General features: G+C 59.3%; 1 protein-coding gene across 3 annotated transcripts in view; it reads left to right on the top strand.

The window, feature by feature from the left end:
- Nucleotides 1–21,055, top strand: part of LOC127581180 (unconventional myosin-Ic-like) — a 75,070-nt gene that overhangs the window by 40,614 nt on the left and 13,401 nt on the right. For all 3 annotated transcript variants that reach the window (XM_052035271.1, XM_052035270.1, XM_052035269.1), the window contains exons 3-23: nt 108–223; nt 2,164–2,362; nt 3,009–3,089; nt 3,760–3,939; nt 5,139–5,237; nt 5,852–5,965; nt 6,264–6,335; nt 7,089–7,208; nt 9,538–9,620; nt 10,602–10,707; nt 11,578–11,658; nt 12,222–12,313; nt 14,455–14,549; nt 14,628–14,674; nt 15,490–15,570; nt 16,323–16,428; nt 17,339–17,456; nt 18,082–18,195; nt 18,408–18,484; nt 19,392–19,460; nt 20,834–20,918. In XM_052035271.1, coding sequence (XP_051891231.1) covers nt 108–223; nt 2,164–2,362; nt 3,009–3,089; nt 3,760–3,939; nt 5,139–5,237; nt 5,852–5,965; nt 6,264–6,335; nt 7,089–7,208; nt 9,538–9,620; nt 10,602–10,707; nt 11,578–11,658; nt 12,222–12,313; nt 14,455–14,549; nt 14,628–14,674; nt 15,490–15,570; nt 16,323–16,428; nt 17,339–17,456; nt 18,082–18,195; nt 18,408–18,484; nt 19,392–19,460; nt 20,834–20,918 — 2,135 coding nt within the window. The remainder of the gene's footprint in view (nt 1–107; nt 224–2,163; nt 2,363–3,008; nt 3,090–3,759; nt 3,940–5,138; nt 5,238–5,851; nt 5,966–6,263; nt 6,336–7,088; nt 7,209–9,537; nt 9,621–10,601; nt 10,708–11,577; nt 11,659–12,221; nt 12,314–14,454; nt 14,550–14,627; nt 14,675–15,489; nt 15,571–16,322; nt 16,429–17,338; nt 17,457–18,081; nt 18,196–18,407; nt 18,485–19,391; nt 19,461–20,833; nt 20,919–21,055) is intronic.

Below are 21,055 nucleotides of genomic sequence, written 5' to 3'. Positions count from 1 at the left end.
CACCCAGTGCGGGCCAGGTGTGTGCCCCCCCCACCCCCCAGCATGGGCCAGATGTGCGCTTCCCAGCACGTGCTGGGTGCCCCACTGACTCTGTGCCTCTCCCACAGACGTACATCGGCTCGGTGCTGGTGTCGGTGAACCCGTACCGGGAGCTGGAGATCTACACCAAGCAGCACATGGAGCGATACCGAGGCGTCAACTTCTATGAAGTCTCCCCCCACATGTGAGTGAGCGAGGGGCAGCAGAGGGCTGGGATGGGCCGAGTGGCTGCGGCTGACCCTGGCTGTGTGCACCCAGCCTGCCCAACCTCTCCCCGTAACTCAGGTGTTGATGTTCAAAGAGATCGGCATGTCCCTGTACACAGGTTACTGAAGTCCAACAGGCAGGTATCCAGTGACTAGCAGGCTACTGGCCTGCCTTTATTACAGAAGTAAGGAAGTCTTATTGCAGTTGTTCAAAGCTTTGGTGAGTTGGCACCCGGAGTATTGTGGACATCTCTGGTGTCCTTGCATTAGAAAGCACGGATTCATTGGAGTTTAGAAGAATGAGAGGAGATTTCATTGACAAAGTTCTTACAGGCTAACGGCTGGATCCAGGGGGATGTGGCCCCGGATGAGCAGTCTAGGACCAGGGGCACAGATCGAGTACAGGGGGTCGGCTGTTTTGGACTGGAATTTCCTGACTCGGGCCGGTGACCATTTGAAATTCTCTGTCCTGGAGGGCTGTGGCTCATTCAGAACACAGGTTTCTGACATTAAGGAAGTCAAGGAATAAGGAGACAGTGCAAAGAAAGGCACCGTGTTTGAAGGTCGGCCATGATCTGGAGGGATGATGGAGAGGGCTCGAAGGGCTGTCTGGCCAACTCCTGGTCTGGTTTCTTGTGTTCCCCACCTGCTGGGGTCCGTGTGGGGAAGGTGCTCCCACAGTGCTGTTGGGGAGGGGGTGCCAGGATTCAGAGCCAGTGACAGTGAAGGAATGGTGATATGTCTCCAAGTCAGGATGGGGTGTGACTGGAGGAGAACCTGCAGGTGGTGGTGTTCCCCTGCACCCGCTGCCCGGGTCCTTCCTGGTGGGAGGGGATGTGGGTTTGGAGGTGCTGTCGGAGTGGTCTGGGTGAGTGCATTGTGTGGATGGTGCACACTGCAGTCACTGTGTCCCTGGGGTGGGGGGGGGGGGAGTGTTCAGGGGAGGGGGGGGAGTGTTCAGGGGAGGGGGGGTATCGACTGAATGGGCTGCTCCCACCTGGAGGTGTCTCCTGCATCGTGACCCGTGTCCACCTGCGGGACCCCTCCCCTGCCCCCTCCATGAAATTTGTGTGGCTGCCTCTGTCCCGCCCCTCTCCCTCAGCCTTCCAGTGTCACTGTGGAAACCTCTCCTGTGGCTCAGTGTCAGTGGCTTTGGTGGGACACCTGTGGACCGTCGTGGTCGATGCAGCTGCAGTGGAGGTGCTGGGTAAATGCAGGTTGTTGTTGAGTTGCAGTCCGTGGAGTTAACGATCCCTCGAGGTGCCTGCAGTCTCGCCAAGATTGGGATTTGGTGCTTCTCCCTCCGTGGATGGGTCACCGGACTGCAGTCCAAGGCCCCTTAACAGTTGTGAGACATCTCTGGTGATCACAGATGTAATGGGCCGAAGGGCCTGACCTCTGGCTGCAGCTGTCAATGGTTCATGGAGATCTAAATCACCCGGGGAAACACTTGCATAGAAGTCCTTGTTACAAGAAATTAATTCAAAATGTAAAGATTAAAAAGTACTTTGAGCCCTTGTCCTGAGTGTGGATTGGAGGGAGGTGCCTGGGTTGTGTTGCCCAGTGTATGGCTGACGGGACGTGATATGTCTGCCCCGGGACATGGTGCCGCTCCCTGGAGCGCACGCCGATCTGTCAGAGCAGGAGCTCAGCTGTACGGCAGTTGGCCTCCCGTTCCTCCCTCGGCATCGCTGCTCGTGGGATCTTGCTCTGTACAAATGGGTTGTCACAGTTTTCAATGTTACAGCAGTGACTGCAATTGGAATGGATGTCCTTGTATGCAGGGTGTTGGAGGGGTGGGGTCCCCAGCCAGTGGGCTGCCCCTGGGGTGGGTGCCCCACATGGTGGGCAGGTGGGTGCTCCAGGGTGGGTGCCTGCAGTAACCAGTCTCTGCTGCTAACCCCCCTTTGGTTCACAGCTACGCCATATCGGACAACTCATACCGCTCGATGCGATCAGAGGGTAAGGACCAGTGCATCCTGATCTCCGGGGAGAGCGGAGCCGGGAAGACAGAGGCCTCCAAGAAGATCCTGCAGTATTACGCGGTGACGTGTCCCAGCAGTGCCAGGGTGGAGACAGTGCGAGACCGACTGCTCCAGTCCAACCCCGTGTTGGAGGTGAGGAGCGCCCTGGGGGTCCGGGCCCCTCACCCTGCGCCTGGCGCACAGGCTGAGCCCGGTCTGGGCAGTGGGTGGGGGTCTCCCCTCACAGCAGGCTCTCCAGTCCAACCCCGTGCCCGGGAAACGGGTGGCTCGGGCAACACTGTAAACGGAGCCACTGACTTGCTCCCTCCCATCCCCCTCACACTCCGTCCCGTCCCCCTCGCCCTCCCTTCCCTCCCCTCCCCTCCCCCCCTCCCTCCCTCACTCCCTCCCTCACCCCCTCCCCCCAGCACTGTCGAGCTGCACACCTGCTGCCAGAGACCAGGAGGGCAGAGCAGTCCTTCTGGAAGTTCACTGTCTGGGATCCAGACACCTTTGCCCAGCCCAGCATTCATTGCCCATCCCCAATTGCCCTTGTGGGGGGGGGGGGGGTGGGTGATCCACCTTCTCGCCCACTGCAGTCTCCCCCACCCCCCCTCCCCCATTGCTGTGGGGAGGGGGTTCCAGGCCAGGCCAGAGACAGTGAGGTGTCACGGTCACTGCCTGTGTCCCCGGACTGGCGGAGCCTGGTGTGATGGGATTCCCGGGATGTGGAGCCAGCCCTGCCTCTCTCCAGGACGGAACACTGCCTTCACCCACATCCCTGCTCTGTGTTTTCCAGGCGTTCGGGAATGCAAAGACTCTCCGCAATGACAACTCCAGCCGGTTCGGCAAATACATGGACATCCAGTTCGACTTCAGGGTAAGAGGGGGTGTACGGGGAACGTTCCGGGAACCCGGGCTGGGGAGATACTGGGGAAAGGCACCCTGGGGGGCAGGGATCGCAGTGTTAGGGGTAAATCCAAGAGTGGTTGAGCTGTGGAGCAGGTGGTTGGTGTTTACTTCTGGTGACATGGACTTGTTTCTCACCCCTCCCTGCGAGGGTCCCAGTGTACTCGGACCCTCTGTGGTTACCTTCACTTGGTGACTCGACAGCCCAACCCAGGAGACTCACTCTGGGTCCTTCCCGTATGGTGTTGGGATGGCTGGTGTTGTACTGCACTCTGTGCAGTGTTTGTATGTGTGGGGAGGGTGTACTGGGCTGTACAGTGTTTGTGTGTGGGGAGGGTTTAATGGTGATGTGCATGGGGTTTGTGGGAATGGGAAGGGTGTACAGTGGGCTGTGTACAGTGTTTGTGTGTATGGATAGGTGGAACGGTGTTGTGTACAGCATTCACTAGGATGGGAGGGGTGTACTGCACTGTGTATTGGGTGGGTGTAATGGTGTGTACAGTGTTTGACGGATGGTATTGTTGTGATGCTTGAGCTGGTGGTTGTTGGCCTGTTGCCTAAGTGTCCTGCTGTTGACCTGTTGCCCGGGCATTGTGCTGTGTTGACCTGTTGCCCAAGCGCTGTGCTGTGTGGTGTTGTAGGGAGCCCCGGTGGGAGGTCACATCCTGAACTACCTGCTGGAGAAGTCCCGGGTCGTTCACCAAAACCACGGCGAGAGGAACTTCCACATCTTCTACCAGGTGATCGAGGGAGGCAACAACGACCTTCTGCAAAGGCTGGGCTTGGAGCGCAACCCACAGAGCTACCAGTACCTCATCAAGGTGGGTGCCAGGGAGGGACGGGCTGGGGTGGAGCACAGGGACCCTCCACTGCCTTCTCCGGGGGCATCGCATGACCTCACCACAGGATTGGTCAAGCCCCGATCCCTCCAGTACTGCCGGCCTGATCTACAACACTGCTGGCTGTGCAGGTGTCTGACCAGCAAATGCAGTAAGTGACGGTCTCATTCTGAGGTGAGATACTTTTACAGGAGGTTGACAGATTACAATGATCTTTAATTTAGCAGCCAACACTAGGATTCTCCTGTCCTCTCCACCCATCTGTGCCATGAGCTGACCTGTGTATACCCTACGGCTGTCCCTGCAGTTGGTCCTGGTGACTGACCAGGTCACCTTTCCTGTCCACAGTGCCCCTGACACTTGCAGCTGTCATCAAGGTAAACAATTGGAATTAGACTTTCCCTGTGACCTGCGACTGAGGTCTGCTCTCAGATCTATGCCACTCTCGTCCAGTGACTGGGTCAGTGTTGTACAGAACTTCATGTTACCAAGTTACAATTCTGAATGACCTTCCATGTGGTCAAACACATCTCCACGGTTACGCCGGTCTTGCACTTCATATTGCAATAGAGCTTTAAGTGGAACTGTTGCAATGGGAGAATGTTCACACTGGGGGACATTCCAGAGATATAAAAATGTCCACACTTCCCCCCCACTGCTCTGTGTGTGTACACACCGCGTGGAGCGAGCAGATTTGTTTGGAGCGCCCTTTCTCTCACCTCTCTGTCTCTCTCCCTCTCTCTCTGTCTCTCTCTCTCTCCGTCTCTCTCTCTGTCTCTCTCTGTCTCAGTTTCTGCCCCCTCCTCCCGGTCTGGAACCCGGACCACCCGGGGGAAATCCATGCATCACAGGGAGAACGTGCAAACTCCACACAGACAGTGCCGGAGATCGGGATCAAACCCAGGTGTCTGGGGATGTGGGGCAGCAGCACTACCCGCGGTGTGACTGCTGACTGGGGGGAGTTGACGATCTGTTACTTCACCCAGGGGGTGGGGGGGGGGGGACCCTGAAAGGACAGGGGGGAGGGGCAGGGGATGTCCAGGACCTGGGTGACCCGGGACGGCTGCTGGGCTGTGGGGGGAGGTGGGGGTAACGGAGTCCACGTGCTCCAGGGGCTCGGAGTGTGCGCCGAGGGACAGGGAGCTGCCTGCAGCTGAACGGCTCCTGGCTCTGTGTTCCAGGGTCACTGTGCCAAGGTCAGCTCCATCAGTGACAAGAACGACTGGAAGACTGTGCACCGAGCACTGTCCATCATCGATTTCAGCAGCAGTGACATCGAGGTGGGTGCACCGGTCCGGTGGGGGTTGGGGGGGGGGTGGTGGTGGTCCGGGGTAGCTGGGAATGGGAGGGGGCAGTCACCACTCACCTTTACACCAGTTCTGCAGCATTGTTATCACAGTGGGGGGTGGGGTGGGGGCTTGGTTTGAACCGTGTCTGAGGATGGACCCTCACACCCTGCAGCGTCCCTTGAAGCCCTGACAGCTGAGCTGTGGGGGATGGAGCTCTGTGGGGGGCGCTGAGGACGTTCTCCCCTCTGCCCGTTCCCTGCTCGACTGTAACCCACCCCATGAACTGGGTGAAGCTGCGGTCCCACAGATGGCTGTTGGCCTCAGGACCGTGAGATGGACACATTCTGATCCTGCGGGGGGGTTATTCAGGTTCCCAAAGCGTTGGTCCAGACGTTCCTGTGGGAACGGCTGCCGTCCACTGTGTGAGATACTTCCCACTGGGGCTGGGGAAGGTCACCGTGCGCTGATAAACATCGTTCCCCGCTGTGTCTGGGCTGCATTCTCCAGACCTAGGGCTGCACCGTAGGGGGTGGGGTGGGCAGGGGGGAGGGTGGGGATCTGTGCGGTCTCTGACCCCTCCTTTACTCCCTCTCTCCCTGGGACAGGAGCTGCTGAGTGTGGTGGCCAGCGTCCTTCACCTGGGAAACCTGCAGTGTTTGGCAGACGACGACGGCAATGCCTCCATTAACGGCGAAAATCAGATCCGCCTGCTGTCCCGGGTCAGTGTCAGAGACGCGCGGGGAACGCGGGCTTTGTGCGCACATTACTGCTCGGCGCAGGGACCCTGCACAGTCACGTAACTCCGTGTGCCCTGTGCGCTGTCTCAGACCGGTCCCATCGAGAGGACTCTGTGTCTGAGTGTCTGCTGATTCCAGTAAACCTCCTGTCCCCCCCTCCCATCCCGCCCCTCCCGTCCCCATCCCGCTCCCTCCCCTGCCCCCCCCCCACCCCCTGCCCCACTCCGCACACGTGGCCGTCCCACGCATTACACTAAGTGAGTTTTTCCTCTGGCCGCAGCTGCTGGGTGTTCCCGGCCCAACTCTACGGGAGGCCCTGATCCACAGGAAGATCACCGCCAAGGGAGAGGAGGTGAGGTGTGCGGTGCCAGATGTGTGAGGCAGTCACGTGGTCCCTGAGCCAGATGTGTGAGGGTCACGTGGTCCCTAAGCCAGATGTGTGAGGGTCACGTGGTCCCTAAGCCAGATGTGTGAGGCAGTCACATGGTCCCTGAGCCAGATGTGAGAGGGAGTCATGTGGTCCCTGAGCCAGATGTGAGAGGGAGTCACGTGGTCCCTGAGCCAGATGTGAGAGGGAGTCACGTGGTCCTCGAGCCAGATGTGAGAGGCAGTCACGTGGTCCCTGAGCCAGATGTGAAAGGCAGTCACGTGGTCCCTGTGCCAGATGTGAGAGACAGTCATGTGGTCCCTGAGCCAGATGTGAGGTAGTCGTGCAGTTCCTGAGCCAGATGTGGGGGCACTGACATGGTCCTTGAGCCAGATGTGTGAGCTCGGGTGGTGGGGAAGGGACCCTGGTGAGATGCAGGCCTCTAACCTCTGGACTGAGTGGCTGGGAAGTAACTGGGCCAATGGTGTGGGTTGGGGTGCCCGATCACATCGAGGTACTTTGGGTGGTTAATGGATGTGATTGGGTGGGGATGGGACGGGGGGAGTGCCTAGAAACGGCAGGCAGGCTGTCCAGGACTCGCACAGAGTGCAGCGGGGGTCCAGAACTGCCCCACCCCAGACAAGGTGAGGCTGGGCAGGACGAGGGCTGGTGGTTGTTGGGGGACGGCTGCTCCTGGTCTGCTGATGTGGTGGCCATCGTTTCTCATCCCTCCTGCAGCTGATCAGCCCCCTGAACGTTGAGCAGGCGGCTTACGCACGAGACGCTCTGGCAAAGGCTATCTACGGTCGGACCTTCTCCTGGCTGGTCAACAAGATCAACGAGTCCCTCGCTCACAAGGTAGAGTAAGCTCAGCTCGCTGCTGGGAGCCCACCCCACCTTGGCGCTCCCTCCCTCACCCCACACTGCGCACTCACACTGAAGGTCACCTATCCAGATGATGCTGGCTATCCACGTGGGTCAGCCTCATCAGCCTTCAGGTGATACTGTATCCACACACCCAGCACCAAGACCCCTGTCTACACCAACATGTACCAACGCTGTCTGCCCTTACCTTGTACACTCACCCTTCATGTGGCACCATATCCACTGCCTCCTACAAATCCAAATATGTTACATCTACCACTTCCCCTTCATCCACCCTGTCTGTTACATCCAGCACCTCCCCTTCATAAACCCATGAAGCCTGACTCTGCCTGAGGATTTTCTGTGTTGTGCTGTTTCCTCCTTAACAATGGATTTCAGATGTCAGGCTAATTGGGTTACAGTCCCTGCTGTCGGTCTCCCTCTTTGTTTTGGTACATTTGCAGTTTTCCAGTCCTCCGGGGCCTCTCCAGAATCCAGGGAATTTTGGCGGATTACAACGAACACTGTCCCTGCAGCCAGTTCCCTCAAGACCCCAGGATGCAGCCATCAGTCCAGGGGACTTGGCCTTTAGCCTTGTTAGTTCGTCCACTTCCCTTTCTCCAGTTGACAGAGACTCCCTCGATTTTTGTTTTATTATTCTTGGGATGGTTTTAGTGTTTTCTGTTGTGAAGGCCGATCTAAAATAAGTTAGAATCTCTTTGGGAGATGCACTTTGGGAGGTCAGATTCTGTTGGGACACAGAGTAAGTGGCGGGGACCTTTGGAATGTTGATGTACAGAGGGACCTTGGGGTCCAAGTCCATAGTTCACAGAAGTGGTGACGCAGGTGGCTAGAGAAGTGAGAAAGGTATTTAGTGTGCTTGCCTTCATAGGCTGAGGGATTGAGTATGAGAGTTGGGACGTCACGTTGCTGCTGTACACTGGTTAGACTGCACTTGGAGCACTGTGTACAGTTCTGGTCACCACACTACAGGAGGGATGTGGTAGCAATAGAGAGAGTGGAGGAGAGATTCCCCAGGCTGTTGCCTGGAACGGAGGGCTGTCGTTATAGGGAGAGATTGGATGGGCTGGGCTTGTTCTCACTGGGGCATAGGGGGCTGAGGGGTGACCTTACAGAGGTTTATAAAGTTATGAGGGTCATAGATAGGGTAGATGGTTAGAATCTTTATCCCAGAGCAGGGGGGCCTAGAACTAGAGGGCACAGGTTTAAGGTGAGGAATTTGAAGGAGATCTGAGGGGTAAGTTTTTCACACAGATGGTGGGGAATATGTGGAACGAGCTGCCAGAGGTGGTGGTGGAGGCAGGTACAATTACGACGTGTAAGAGCTGTTTGGACAGGTACTTGGATAGGGAAGGTGTAGAGGGACACGGGCCTAAATGCAGGCCAGTGGGATTAGTGTAGATGGACATCATGGCCGGCATGGACAAGGTGGGCCGAAGGGCCTGTTCAGTGCTGTGTCATTCTCGTTCTCTTTGGGACCAGTGTTTACCTGAGCGACTTCTGTGGGCTGTAGAAGTCTTTTCTCTTCTTGCTCTCACACGCTGTCTTCTCCCTCCGATTTTTTTTCACTCCTCCTCTGCTAGTTTCTAAATTTCCAGTCCTCCAGCCTCCAGTTAATCTCTGCAACTCCTTCAGAGTGAGGATCAGGTTTATTGTCACTGATGTATGCCGTGAAATGTGTGGTTTTGCGGCAGCAGTAGAGTGCAGGACATAAACTTTACTGCAAGTTACAGAAGGAAAGGAATAGTGCAAAGGAGGAGTAACGAGGTTACTCTCGACCACTTTCGCCTCCCTTCTGTAGTCAGCTGTGACTGGTGCACTGTCTCCCAGAGCCTGCCTTCCTCACCAATGTACCTTTGCTGAGTCTTTGAAAGATGATGCACTGTGCTGTGGTCACGGTGTACCTACCCAGCTCAGGCCTCACTCCACTGTAATTGCCTTTAACGTAGGACACTAGTTTCTGTTCCTGGCTGGAGTGTTTGCTCAAAGATCAGGGTGGGGGATAGGTGCTCCGGGTGACTGAATGGAACAGAATCTCGGGGTACTGACATAAGTGGAGTGTGACCAACATCCAGTCTGCGGGGTGGGGTGGGGGGGGGGGGGGGGGGTGAGGGCTGGAGTCACAAGGGAGGAAGTTCCGAGCAACCAATGGTGGGAGGTAGGTGGACAGGAGATGCTGTGGTGTGACCTTGGGAAACATCAGGAGCTGCCGGACAGGACAGGTTGGTGGAGCCCGGTTTTGGTTCGGGGAGCCTGGTTTTGGGAGGTGCGATGGTAGCTTCTCTCTGCTTGTCACCTGCAGGACTCCACATATTCCGAGAACTACCGACCCAATGTCATCGGGCTGCTGGACATCTACGGGTTTGAGGTGTTCCAGAACAACAGGTGGGTTGGTACCGCTACTGGCCCCTGCACACTGTATCAGCAATACATATGCTCTCGTTGGTCCTGTTAAACCACCATTCCTCCAAAATGCCCGCGCTGCCCCCCAGCTCTCACACGTCCAACTCTGCAGCCGTCAGTGATCTGTGAGCAGCACCATGCTCCTGGGTCTCAGCAGCCTCAAAGTGCCCGCCCCTCTAGCAGGGTGGGGCTGAGAGCATCACCTGACACCCAAACGGGACCACACCTCCCACCTACTGACCCATGCCCTCTGCCTTGATCCTGGCTCCTGGGGTTACACACTAACCCCTGACCCACGCCCTCTGCGTGGTCCTGGGCTCTACCTTCCTGCCGAAGACTCTGACCGTGACGGCTCAGTAACCCCTGGCCGAGTGTCCTCACTGAATCACAGTGCTTCAAACCACGAGGGGCTTGACCGGGGCTGAGGGAAGGGGGTGGGAGGAGGGCAAGGAGCAATGGGGTCAGCAGAGGGGGAGAAATACAATTGGGACACGGACTGGGAGGTCAAAGCTTTCCGAGGGGAACAGGAGCAGGATGGGGGGGCTTCTGCAGGGTTTGGGGAGCAGGGGGTGGTGGACCGGGTGGGGGGGAATGGGCAGGGTGTGGGGAGCAGTGCGGGGGTGGGGGCTGGTGGGTCAACTCTTCCACCCCAGGACATGGCTTAGTCTGTGGGTGAGCTGCCTACAGGCTGTCTGCTGTAGGACCTGGCACAGGGTCAACACATGGGCCATCAGCCGGGGTTGGGGGTCAGGGGTGGGAGCCCTGGCACAGGGTCAGCACATGGGCCCTCAGCCAGTGTTGGGGGTCAGGGGTGGGGGTCAGAGGTGGGAGCCCAGGCACAGGGTTGGTGAGCCAGACGGGTGTGGGGAGTGGGTGGGGCAGGGCGAGTGGGTGGGGTGTGGGGCGAGGGTAGGCGGGAGGTGATGGGGTCAGAGTCTGCCGTTAATGCGTCCCTCTCCACAGCTTTGAGCAGTTCTGCATCAATTATTGCAACGAGAAGCTGCAGCAACTCTTCATTGAACTGACGCTGAAGTCTGAGCAGGAGGAGTACGAGTCGGAGGGAATTGCGGTGAGTCTGGTGACACAGCTCCCACTGCGGGCAACGTGGGCAGCCCCAGGCCATGAGTGTTACCAGCAGAGCAAGCAGGCGACGCCCCGGACCCCCACCCCCTCGATCTCTCTGTATCCCTCGCACTCTCCTTCACTCTCCCCCTGAATGTCTGTACCTCCCCCCTCCCCTCTTCAGCCATCCACTCACTCTCCTTTCTCCGCATCTCTCTTTGTCCTCTCTCTGTCTACATCCCTTTCTCATTCTGTGCCCTCCCCCTCTGCCTGCCCCCGTCTCCGACCTTTGATCACACTGCTCTCCCCCACGTAGCCTTGCACGGACCCTCCTGGGGCAACACATCCAGCTCTGCCTCTTCACTTCCTGCAGTTCGGAGAACCTGAGGTGTAAAAATCCAAAGCCCCAGGTGTGGGAAATGTGAACTGAGAACGGAATGTGCTGGGACTCTCCGCTGGACGGGGACGTCTGTGGGGAGTGCTGGGACTCTCTGCCGGGCGGGAAGTGTCTGTGGGGAATGCTGGCTCTCTGCTGGGCAGGGACGTCTGTGGGGAGTGCTGGGACTCTACCGGGCAGGGAGTGTCTGTGGGGAGTGCTGGGATTCTCCGCTGGGAGGGGAGTGTCTGTGGGAAGTGCTGGGACTCTCCACTGGGAGGGGAGTGTCTGTGGGGGGTAGGTGGGGGGGGTTGGGTGAGGGGAGGGGTGTGGAGGGGGTGGGCAAGGGGAGCGGTGGGTGAGGGGGTAGGGGAGGGGTAAAGAGGTGGGCGAGGGGAGGGGTGTGGGGGTGGGTCAGGGGAGAGGTGGGGGGGGTTGGATGTGCTGTGTTGGGGGTTGGGTCCTGCCCACTTCCTGTCTAATGCCTGTGTGTTTTCACAGTGGGAACCTGTTCCGTATTTTAACAACAAAATCATCTGTGATCTGGTCGAGGAGAAGCACAAGGGCATCATCTCCATCCTGGTGAGCAGCACCGGAGGGCACAGGGTGTTCCCACTCAGCACCACCTGTCTGCACTGTCGGGGGCACAGGGTGTTCCCGCTCACTGTCGCCTGTCCGCACTGTTGGGGGCATGGGGTGTTCCAGCTCACCGCCGCCTGTCTGCACCGTCGGAGGGCACGGGGGGCATGGGGCGTTCCTGCTCACCGCTGCCTGTCCACACCGTCGGGGGTCACGGGGTGTTCCCGCTCACCACCGCCTGTCCGCACCATCAGTTCCACACACCACCTGCAGCTTCACCTCCTCCCCCCCCCCCCCCCGCAGCACCGCTCACTGCCCCTGCTGCTCCCTCAGCACGTGTCCAGCATCCCACCCCTCACCCCACCACCGGTCACCCACACCTCACCTTCCCAGCACACGGACAGCTGACAGAGTGGTCCCAGACCATTGGTCAGCACCCTGGCTCCCACCGAGGGCTGAAATTCCCTCATTCCTTTGGCTGCATCAGCCTCTTCCATCTCCTGGACCCCTCCCCTTCCAGTGTGGAGTCTTGCTGTGCACTGATTGCTGTGTGATCTTGTTGCCAGGATGAAGAGTGTTTGAGACCTGGTGATGCGACGGATTTAACCTTCCTGGAGAAGCTGGAGGAGACAGTGGGAACCCACCCTCACTTCATGACGTGAGCACTTGGTGACCCCTTCGCCCTACCTCCGCACCTCTGCATGCAGTGATGTGTCTGCACGGCACACACACGCTTGTCGCTGTGTCTCCGTGTGACAATAATAAACATTATCCCGCCCCGCACGCTGAAACACAGGCCGAGATCCTCAGTGCAGTCAGTCAGAACCTGCAGCTCTGCACATGGCAGCCACAGACCCCTCCTGTGGTCAGCGTCTCTCCATCTCCCTCCCTCTGTCCCTCTCCTTCACCCTCTCTGTCCCCCTGTCTGTCTGTCTGTCTGTCTCTCCCTCCCACAACAGATCTCTCTCTCTCTCTCTCTCTCTCTCTCTCTCTCTCTCTCTCTCTCTCTCTGTCCCCCTGTCTGTCTCTCTCTTTCTCTCCCTCCCCCTCCCTCCCCCCCTCCCTCTCTCTCTCCATCCCCAACAGATCTCCCTCTTCCCCACCCCCCACCATCTCCTCCCCATCTCCCCCCCCCCCGTGTCCCACAACAGATCTCCCTGGTTCACTCTCACCTTTGGGTCAGCACTGCCCCTCTGTCTCCCTAGCATTATACAGCACAGACACAGGCCCTTCGGCCCATCTTGTCAATGCTGACCATCTATTCCCCATCTATACTGGTTCCATTGCCCAGCCCATGGCCGGCACCCTTCTCTGCTCGGCGATTCGTGTGTTTCTGCAGATACTTCAACGTTGTGAAATCTCTGCCTCCACCACTCCCTCAGGCAGTGTGTCCCCTATTCCAGCCCCCCTCAGAGGTGGGGGATGTTCTTCCTCAGATCCCCTCAACCTCCTACCCCTCACCCCAAATTCTTGCCCTCTGGTTTTAGACATTTCTGCTCTGGGGAGAAATGCCTCACTTTCTACCCTATCTACGTCCTTCAGAATTTTGTACACCTATCAGTTCCCCTCAGCCCCCTCTGCTCCAGGGAGAATAACCCCGATCTCTCCTTGTAACCGGAACACTCCATCCCAGGCAACGTCCCGGTGAACCCCCTCCGCACCCTCTCCAGTGCAGTCAGCAGTGCAGTGACCAGAACTGCACACAGCACTGCAGCTGTGGCCTGACCAGAGCTTTACGGAGTAGGACCAAACCTCCCCGGTAATGAAGGTGCCTTCACCACCCCACCTACCTGTGCTGCCCCAGGTCCCTCAGTCCCTCAACACTCCCCAGGTCCTCACCATTCATTGTGGATGTCCGACCCTCCAGAATGTGGATGTCCAACCCTCCGGAAGACCTCCCGAAGTCACCACCTGTCAGAATTAAGCTCCAGCTCCTGTTGCTCTAACTTGGCGGAGAGAGGCGCTGCTCTGTCATATGAAGGTGGGAACACGGAGGAGAGTCGCCCACCAGCCCCTCAACCTGTGCGGACATTTAATGAGATCAGGGCCGATCTGAACCCCATGTCCTGTCTGTCCCTGTGACCCCCGTCTGTCCCTGTGACCCTAACCCACTTGTTCATCAACTTTCCATCCACCTCTGCCTTCAGGACACTCACAGACTTCCACTGCCCTTTGCTGGCAGTGCACAGTCTCGTCACCTTCCGAGTGGAAACATTTTGTCTCATCTCCGTCTTATTTTTAAACAGTGACCCTTAGTTCTAGATTCTCCCACAGGAGTTAACATCCTGTCCACATCAGCCCTGTCCCGACCCTTCAGGATGTTATGTTTCAATCAAATTCTCTCTCTCTCTCCCCCCTAAACTCTGGCAGATCCAAGCCCTGCCTGTCCCACCATTCCTCAGGAGACAACCCACCCACTCCAGGTGTCAATCCAGTAAACCTCCCTGGACTGCTTCCACACATTGACATCCTCCCCTGAATAGGAGCCTGATTCTGTCCACAGTCCTCCAGGTGTGGTCTCAACATTGCCGTGTTTCACTGGAGCATCACCCCCTACTGTTTACTCACCAGCCTGCACCACAATCACGTTCTCTCAGCTTCCCTAATTAGTTGCTGCCCCCCTCGTTGCGCCCTCCTGCACCCCTCTGCCCCCTCACTGTGCCTCGCTGCACCCCCCTCCGCCCCCTCCCTCCCTGACACTACCAGTGTTTCTCTCTCGCTGACTCTGCCCCCTCTCTCTGCGCCCCCCCCCCCCCCCCCACACTCCTGACAACTAACGGACACTCCGCTTGTTGTTAGACACAAGCTGGCAGATCAGAAGACTCGGAAGAGCCTGGGCAGGGAGGAGTTCCGCCTGTTGCACTATGCGGGCGAGGTGAATTACAACGTGACAGGTAAGCACAGCTCCAGCCTCTCTCTGCGCCTCCGAACCCTCACCTGCACTGTGCTGACAGTGAAATGTCTTCCTGCAGGATTCCTCGACAAGAACAACGACCTCCTGTTCAGGAATCTGAAGGAGGTGAGTTCGAGAAGAGTGAGTGGGGGGTAAGGATGAGAGTGAGTGTGTGCTGGTGACTCACGAGTGGTGGTCAGTCAGTCAGCCCCGGTACAGTGGGGGTAAGGTCAGCACTACCTCTGGTCACATGGGGAGGGAGTGCACCGGCTGGATCCCCGACTCTGGGATGTGGGGGTGGGCTGATCGGAGAGGAGAGGGTGAGGGACTGACTGGGGACACACTGCCCTGAAGGGTGGTGGGAGCTGCCACAGAGGAGTCGGAGTGACCCTGGGGAACGATGGTGGGGCTGAGGGGGAGCGCAGGGAGAGGCACTGATGGGAAAGGGCTGCACAGGGTTGATGGGCTGAACAGCCACCCCCTGCGCTGTATCACTGCGGGACCTCAAACCGCAGCCAGCGGCTCCGGATGCTGACACATCGGAAGGTCCTGGGCTCAGCAGAGCGACCGCCCTCCTGTCCGCGTGTCTGCATGTCCGCCTGCATATCCGCCCGCGTGTCCGTCGGGGGAACTGCGCATCCGCCCGCCTGCTTGCGGGAGCGGCGTGTCCGCTGACCCAGGGCAGTGACCCGGTCACACAGCCGTCCTGCACGGGCTGTGAAAGTGGCCCCCACCTCCTCCTCCTCCCCGCCCCCCCCCACCCCCACCCCCGGCCTCCAACTGACCGCTCCCTGTCCCGGGACACAGCTCGTCCAGACAGCCTAGTGACCCCATGGCTGTGTGCCTGCTGTTGCCACCTCTCCCCCCTCCCCTCCCCTCCCCCCTCCCCCCTCCCCTCCCCTCCCCACGAGTCCCCCTTTGTCACCCTGTGTGTGTTACAGGCCATGTGTGAGTCCGGGAACCGCATCGTCAGTCAGTGCTTCCAGCCTGCCAGCCCAGAGGACAAGAAGAGGCCGGAGACGGTAAGTGGGGGGGGGGGGTCACCCTCAGCCCACCCTACCTCTAGCAGCAGCTCCTGAGGGGGTCAGGTTGTTTTTGGGGTCAGGACCGGGTTGGTGGTTAGGTTAGGCTTTTGGGGGTAATGGGTCAGGGTGAGGTCAGGGGGGGATGTGTGCGGTCAGACTTTGCCCTGGTGGGTTGGACTCCTCTCCCTGTACGGAGGGTGAGCTGTTCTGGTCAGGGAGGGTGGGGTCTGGGAAGGATCGGTGGGGTGGGGGGGGGGGTTCTGTGGGTCGGGGGGGGGGGGGGGAAGGATCTGCCCCCCCACCTCGGCTGGGCACTCCCCTCCCCCACCCTGGGGCCGACAGAGGGGCTGGTCTGGGAGAAGGGCCTCAGCTTCCCTCACCCACACCCTCCTTCAACGGAGTCCCAGGGGGAGGGTCCCGGCCAGGGGTGTTCCCTGGTGGAGGGTCCTGGGGGGGCGGTGGGGGGTGGTGTGTTTCAGGCAGGGAGGGTCCCGGAGGAAGGGGGTCCTCGGAGGAGGGGAGCATGGGACCAGGGTCCACGCCCTGGTCTCCCGGCGCCTCAGGTTCCCCAGCTCCTGCACCCACATCTCTCCCACTAACGAGGGAGCGGCCCCTCCCTGGGAGACCCTGCCCCACACCTGCAACACCTCTCCCCCTTTCTCCTCATCTACTTAACCAACCCCCCCCCCCCACACACAACAACCCACCCCACACCTCCTCTCCTCACCCCCACCCCCCTCTCTCTCCAGGCCGCAACGCAGTTTAAGAACAGCCTGGCCCAGCTGATGGAGATCCTGATGTCCAAAGACCCGTCGTACGTGCGATGCATCAAACCCAACGACGCCAAACAATCAGGTACAGTCTGACCCCTCCGTCCCACCCTCTGCACTCCCATCTGCTCAACCCCCACCGTCCCCCTCCCTCCACCCCACCCTCTGCCACCCCTGTCCCCCTGTCCCAACCAGTATGAGTAGCAGGCAATGATGGTTTGGAATCGACCCTGTGGGGGGGGGGGGGTTCAGGACCTGCCCTACCCAGAGTGGACTGTGGGGGAGGAGCTGCTGGTCCTACGGATTTTGGGATTGGGGTTTGGCCATGTGGGAGTTACAGGAACTCGGGGTCATGAATCCAGTAAATTGGACGATGGGAGGGTTGGAATGAAGCCCGAGTGTTGCAGAGGGAAGGGACCCGTCCACAGTCCGTGTGGCCCCCACAGACTCCAGCCCTGTGCCAGAGCGCCCCTGGGCGGGAGTCCTCGTCACACAGGGCTCCAATGTCAACAACAAATATCACCAGAGCAAAGGGTTCCATGGAACGGGAGGTAGGTTGGGGGCAGCTGGGGTCACATCAGTGTACAGGCGGGGTGGGCGTGTGTGTGTGCACAGTCTGCTGGTCAATCGGTGTACAGGTGGGGTGGGCGTGTGTTCACAGTCTGCGGGTGAATCGGTGCACAGGCGGGGTGGGCGTGTGTTCACAGTCTGCGGGTGAATCGGTGCACAGGCGGGGTGGGCGTGTGTTCACAGTCTGCGGGTGAATCGGTGCACAGGCGGGGTGGGCGTGTGTTCACAGTCTGTGGGTGAATCGGTGCACAGGCGGGGTGGGCGTGTGTTCACAGTCTGCGGGTGAATCGGTGCACAGGCGGGGTGGGCGTGTGTTCACAGTCTGCGGGTGAATCGGTGCACAGGCGGGGTGGGCGTGTGTACAGGCGGGGTAGGTGTGTGTACAGTCTCCCACTGAGTCGGTGACATGTGGCACCCTGTTCCAGGCAGGTTTGATGAAGTGCTGATCAGGCACCAGGTCAAGTACCTCGGACTGATGGAAAACCTTCGTGTGCGCAGAGCTGGGTTCGCATACCGGAGAAGGTTCGAGATCTTCCTGCAGAGGTAGGCAGCGGCCAGGTCTGCGCAAACGCCTCCTGCTGCTGGGCCCAACACCTCAGTGTTGTCGCTCTCTGCTCACCCGTCCTGCCCGTACACCGATTCACCCATAGACTGTCCTGCTGCAGAACACAGACTGCTGAGCAACAGCAAGGTGCCTGAAACCTCCACTGATGAGCCTCAGTACTCAGCAGGCAATTTAGATTTTCTCCAACCCATTTTATTTTGTTTATTCAAAGTAATTTTATCCACAACACTTTGAATTAAGATGTGATCCAACCCCTGTTCCGCCCACCAGGCCCGGGAGGCTTCCAGAGAGCCTGTGGACACCACCTGCTTCCGCTCCAGGGCCACCTGGGCACGGACACATCCTCAGAAGAGGGGCAGGCAGTCGGCTTAGGCAGAACCCTCGTCCCCTTGGGCAGACCGAGGAGTTGCCCCTCCCTCCACATCGGTGCCCAGAGGTCGGAGCGCAGGCTGACGCAGAGCCAGAACTCGAGGCCTTCAATAAGTCAAACAGGCTGCAACCCCTAGCGTTCCTCGTTGATGTGGGACCCAGGCAGCCTGGGAGTCTGTGAACCAACGTCGCTCAACACTGCACTGGGCAACACTCACACTTTGCTCTCTTTAGGTACAAGTCCCTGTGCCCTCAGACGTGGCCCAACTGGAGAGGTCAGCCTGCTGACGGGGTGGCTACACTAGTGCAACACCTGGGCTACAAGCCAGAAGATTACAAACTGGGCAGGTGAGGCACGAGCAGGAACAGTGTGAACTGACCCGTCCACTCCGGGGAGAGTCAGTGCATCCGGAGACCATGCCCCAGGGAGAGTTGGCGCCTCGGGGACTGTGCCCCGGGGAGAGTTGGCGCCTCGGGGACTGTACCCCGGGGGGAGTCGGCATGTTGCCCTGTCGCTGCCTCTGCTCTCAGCCAGTTTGCTTCCTTTTCCTGTGTTTCAGGACGAAGATATTCATTCGTTTTCCCAAGACCCTCTTTGCCACAGAAGATGCCTTTCAGCTACAGAAGAACACGATTGGTGAGTGTCCGTGCTCCGCCTTCACCGGGCACCTGGTGCCTTCCAGGAGCTGCCCCTTGTGCCCCGCAGAAGGTGGCTGGTGTTGCTGGTCACCTCCCGTTGACATCCTGCCTCGAACCTGTTTACAACCTCACGGTGCACTGCGGGATTGTTCCAAACTCTCCCACCAGTCACGGTCCAGGCTGGGTCAGAGGGGTGGGAGACGGGGAATTCCGGAGCTGGGAGTCTCGGCTGCTGAATCCTGGATTGGCAGCTGTTCCAGTGTAATGGGAGACCTGGAGCAGTGCAGCTGAGGGGTGGGGTGGGGGGTAGCGGTGTGGCGCGGGTGTCGTGGGTTGGGTTTGGATGGGGGTGTGGGGTGGGGTGGGAGCGAGGGCTTCTCCGTGATGACTGAACTGTGATCTTGTGAACTGTCGCCCTCCCAGCACCTGGACACGGCCGGTGCAGCCCTGGGCCAGCCTGTTGCTGCTACTGGGCCAGAGGGGTCAGGAAGGCACAGAGGAGGTTGTTGGGTGGGTTCAGGGGGGGTTGGGTGTTGGATGGAGGTGGCTGGGGGCAGAGTCAGTGGTGGATGGGGCAGGAGGGGCATGTGGGACGGGAGGGGCAGATTGGGCTGAGGGTGTGGGGTTGGGGTTGGATGGAGGTAGATGGGGTGGGAGGGGTGTGAGATGGGAGGGGCAGCTTGAGCTGAGGGTGTGGGGTTGGGTGGAGCTGGATGGGACGGGAGGGGCGTGTGGGGTGGGAGGGGCAGATTGAGCTGAGGGTATGGAGGTGGATGGGGCAGGAGGGTCGTGTGGGATGGGAGGGGTGTGTGGGATGGGAGGAGCAGATTGGGCTGAGGATATGGGTGGGGGTTGGGGTTGGATGGAGTTGGTGGTGGGATCACGGGATCACTCTATCCCCTCAGCCACGAAGATCCAGGCGGAATGGCGTGGCTTCCACCAGCGGCAGAAGTACCAGAAGCTGCGCTCTTCGGGTGAGCCGTTGGGGATTGGTGATTCGTCGCACCCGCGCGTGACCCAGGGTCCTGCCAACTCCAGGCAGCACAGCCCCACAGATGCTTGTTCGAGACAGGCCATTCAGGCCGTCAAGCCTGCCGTGTTATCCATTATCTGCTGATCCTATGTCTTGTCCGGTTCCCCACAGCCTGGCCCCCGTCTTGCCGTGCTTCCCATCCCAGGGTGAAGGGGTTTGGTGGCTCTCCGTCCGTGTCCCTGCGGAGAGAATCCCGAGGCCTCACCGCTCATCGAGTGAAGAAATTCCTCCTGGTGGCGGGTTCCTTGTTCCGAGACACTGCCATCTCTTGCGAGGGACGGGGGGAGTGGGGAACTGTACCCAAACCGAATGCACTCCATCGCTCCTTGTATGATGATCCCTGATCCGAGTTCTGTGAGTCTGCCATCCCCAGGAACAGAGGACAGGCTCCAGTGCTCCGGCTGCAACCTCCCCTGGGGCTGGGGGAAGGCACAGACTGGAATACAGAAGCAGGGAGGTTTAACCTCTGTTGTATGGGCTCCACACCTGGGGTCCTGCGTCCAGTCCTGGGGAGATGCACCAGAAACTGTTCTGAGGTTTACCGGACTGGAGTTTAGGGGGGTGGGGAGTTGGTGGGAGGGAGGGGGAGGGGGAGGCCCCTGTGAACTGGACCCTGAGCCGTCTGTGGGAGAGTGAGAGGCTGATGGTTGGAACGTAAAAGATCCTGAGGATGTGGAGAGGTGTTTCCTCTTGTGGGAGAAGCTGGCACCAGGGTCACTGTTCACTTGTCCACGAGACGGGGTCGGGTGAGTTTTTTCTGTGGGCGGAGGTGGGAGGAAACATGAAAGGTCACCGGGGTGGGCAGGAATGTGGCAGTTACAATCGGATCGGTGGTGTGGGATAAACCAGTGGATCCTAATCCTGTGTTCATTGTGAGAGGTGTGTGTGTGTGTGTGTTACACCACAGGGTCAGGGTGACTGCTGTGAGCACAGCTGGGGTGTGGGAGGGGCCCGGAGGAGTGTGTGGGGCTCAGGCTGTGGGGTCAGTGTGAGAGACCCGGGGGTGTGAGGGTTCGGTGTGTGGGTCCCAGGGGGTCTGGGGTCAGTGAGAAACCCAGGGGCATGGGGGTCAGTGTGAGGGACCTGAGGGGTGTGGGGGACCTAGGATGTGGGGTCACTGTGTGGGTCCTGGGGGTGTGGGAGCCCTGGGATGTGAGGTCAGTGTGTGGGTCCCGGGGGGTGTGGGGGTCGGTGTGGGGGACCTGGGATGTGGGGATCAGTGTGTGAGTCCCGGGGATGTGTGTGGGTCCTGAAGGCGTGGGGGTCAGTGTGTGGGTCCCAGACTCGAGCCTGACCCCCGCTTTGTTCCTACAGCGATCACCATCCAGTCCTGGTGGAGAGGGGAGATGGGGCGCCGCGTGGCAACTCGCAGAAGGAACGCTGCACACACGATCCGCAGGTGAGAGAGCATCACCGTGCCGCCTAGGCCTGGCTGTGTCCTGGGCTTCAGCATACAGAATGTTCCAGAACAGGCCCGTGGATCCGTTACTGCTGAGAACGTTGACGGGCAGTGAGTCTGACAGATGACCAGGGAGC

This window comes from Pristis pectinata, chromosome 21 (assembly GCF_009764475.1).
Source record: "Pristis pectinata isolate sPriPec2 chromosome 21, sPriPec2.1.pri, whole genome shotgun sequence".
Taxonomy (NCBI): Eukaryota; Metazoa; Chordata; class Chondrichthyes; order Rhinopristiformes; family Pristidae; genus Pristis; species Pristis pectinata.
The sequence above is the reverse complement of the archived record's forward strand: the minus strand, read 5'-3'. Positions and strand labels throughout refer to the sequence as shown.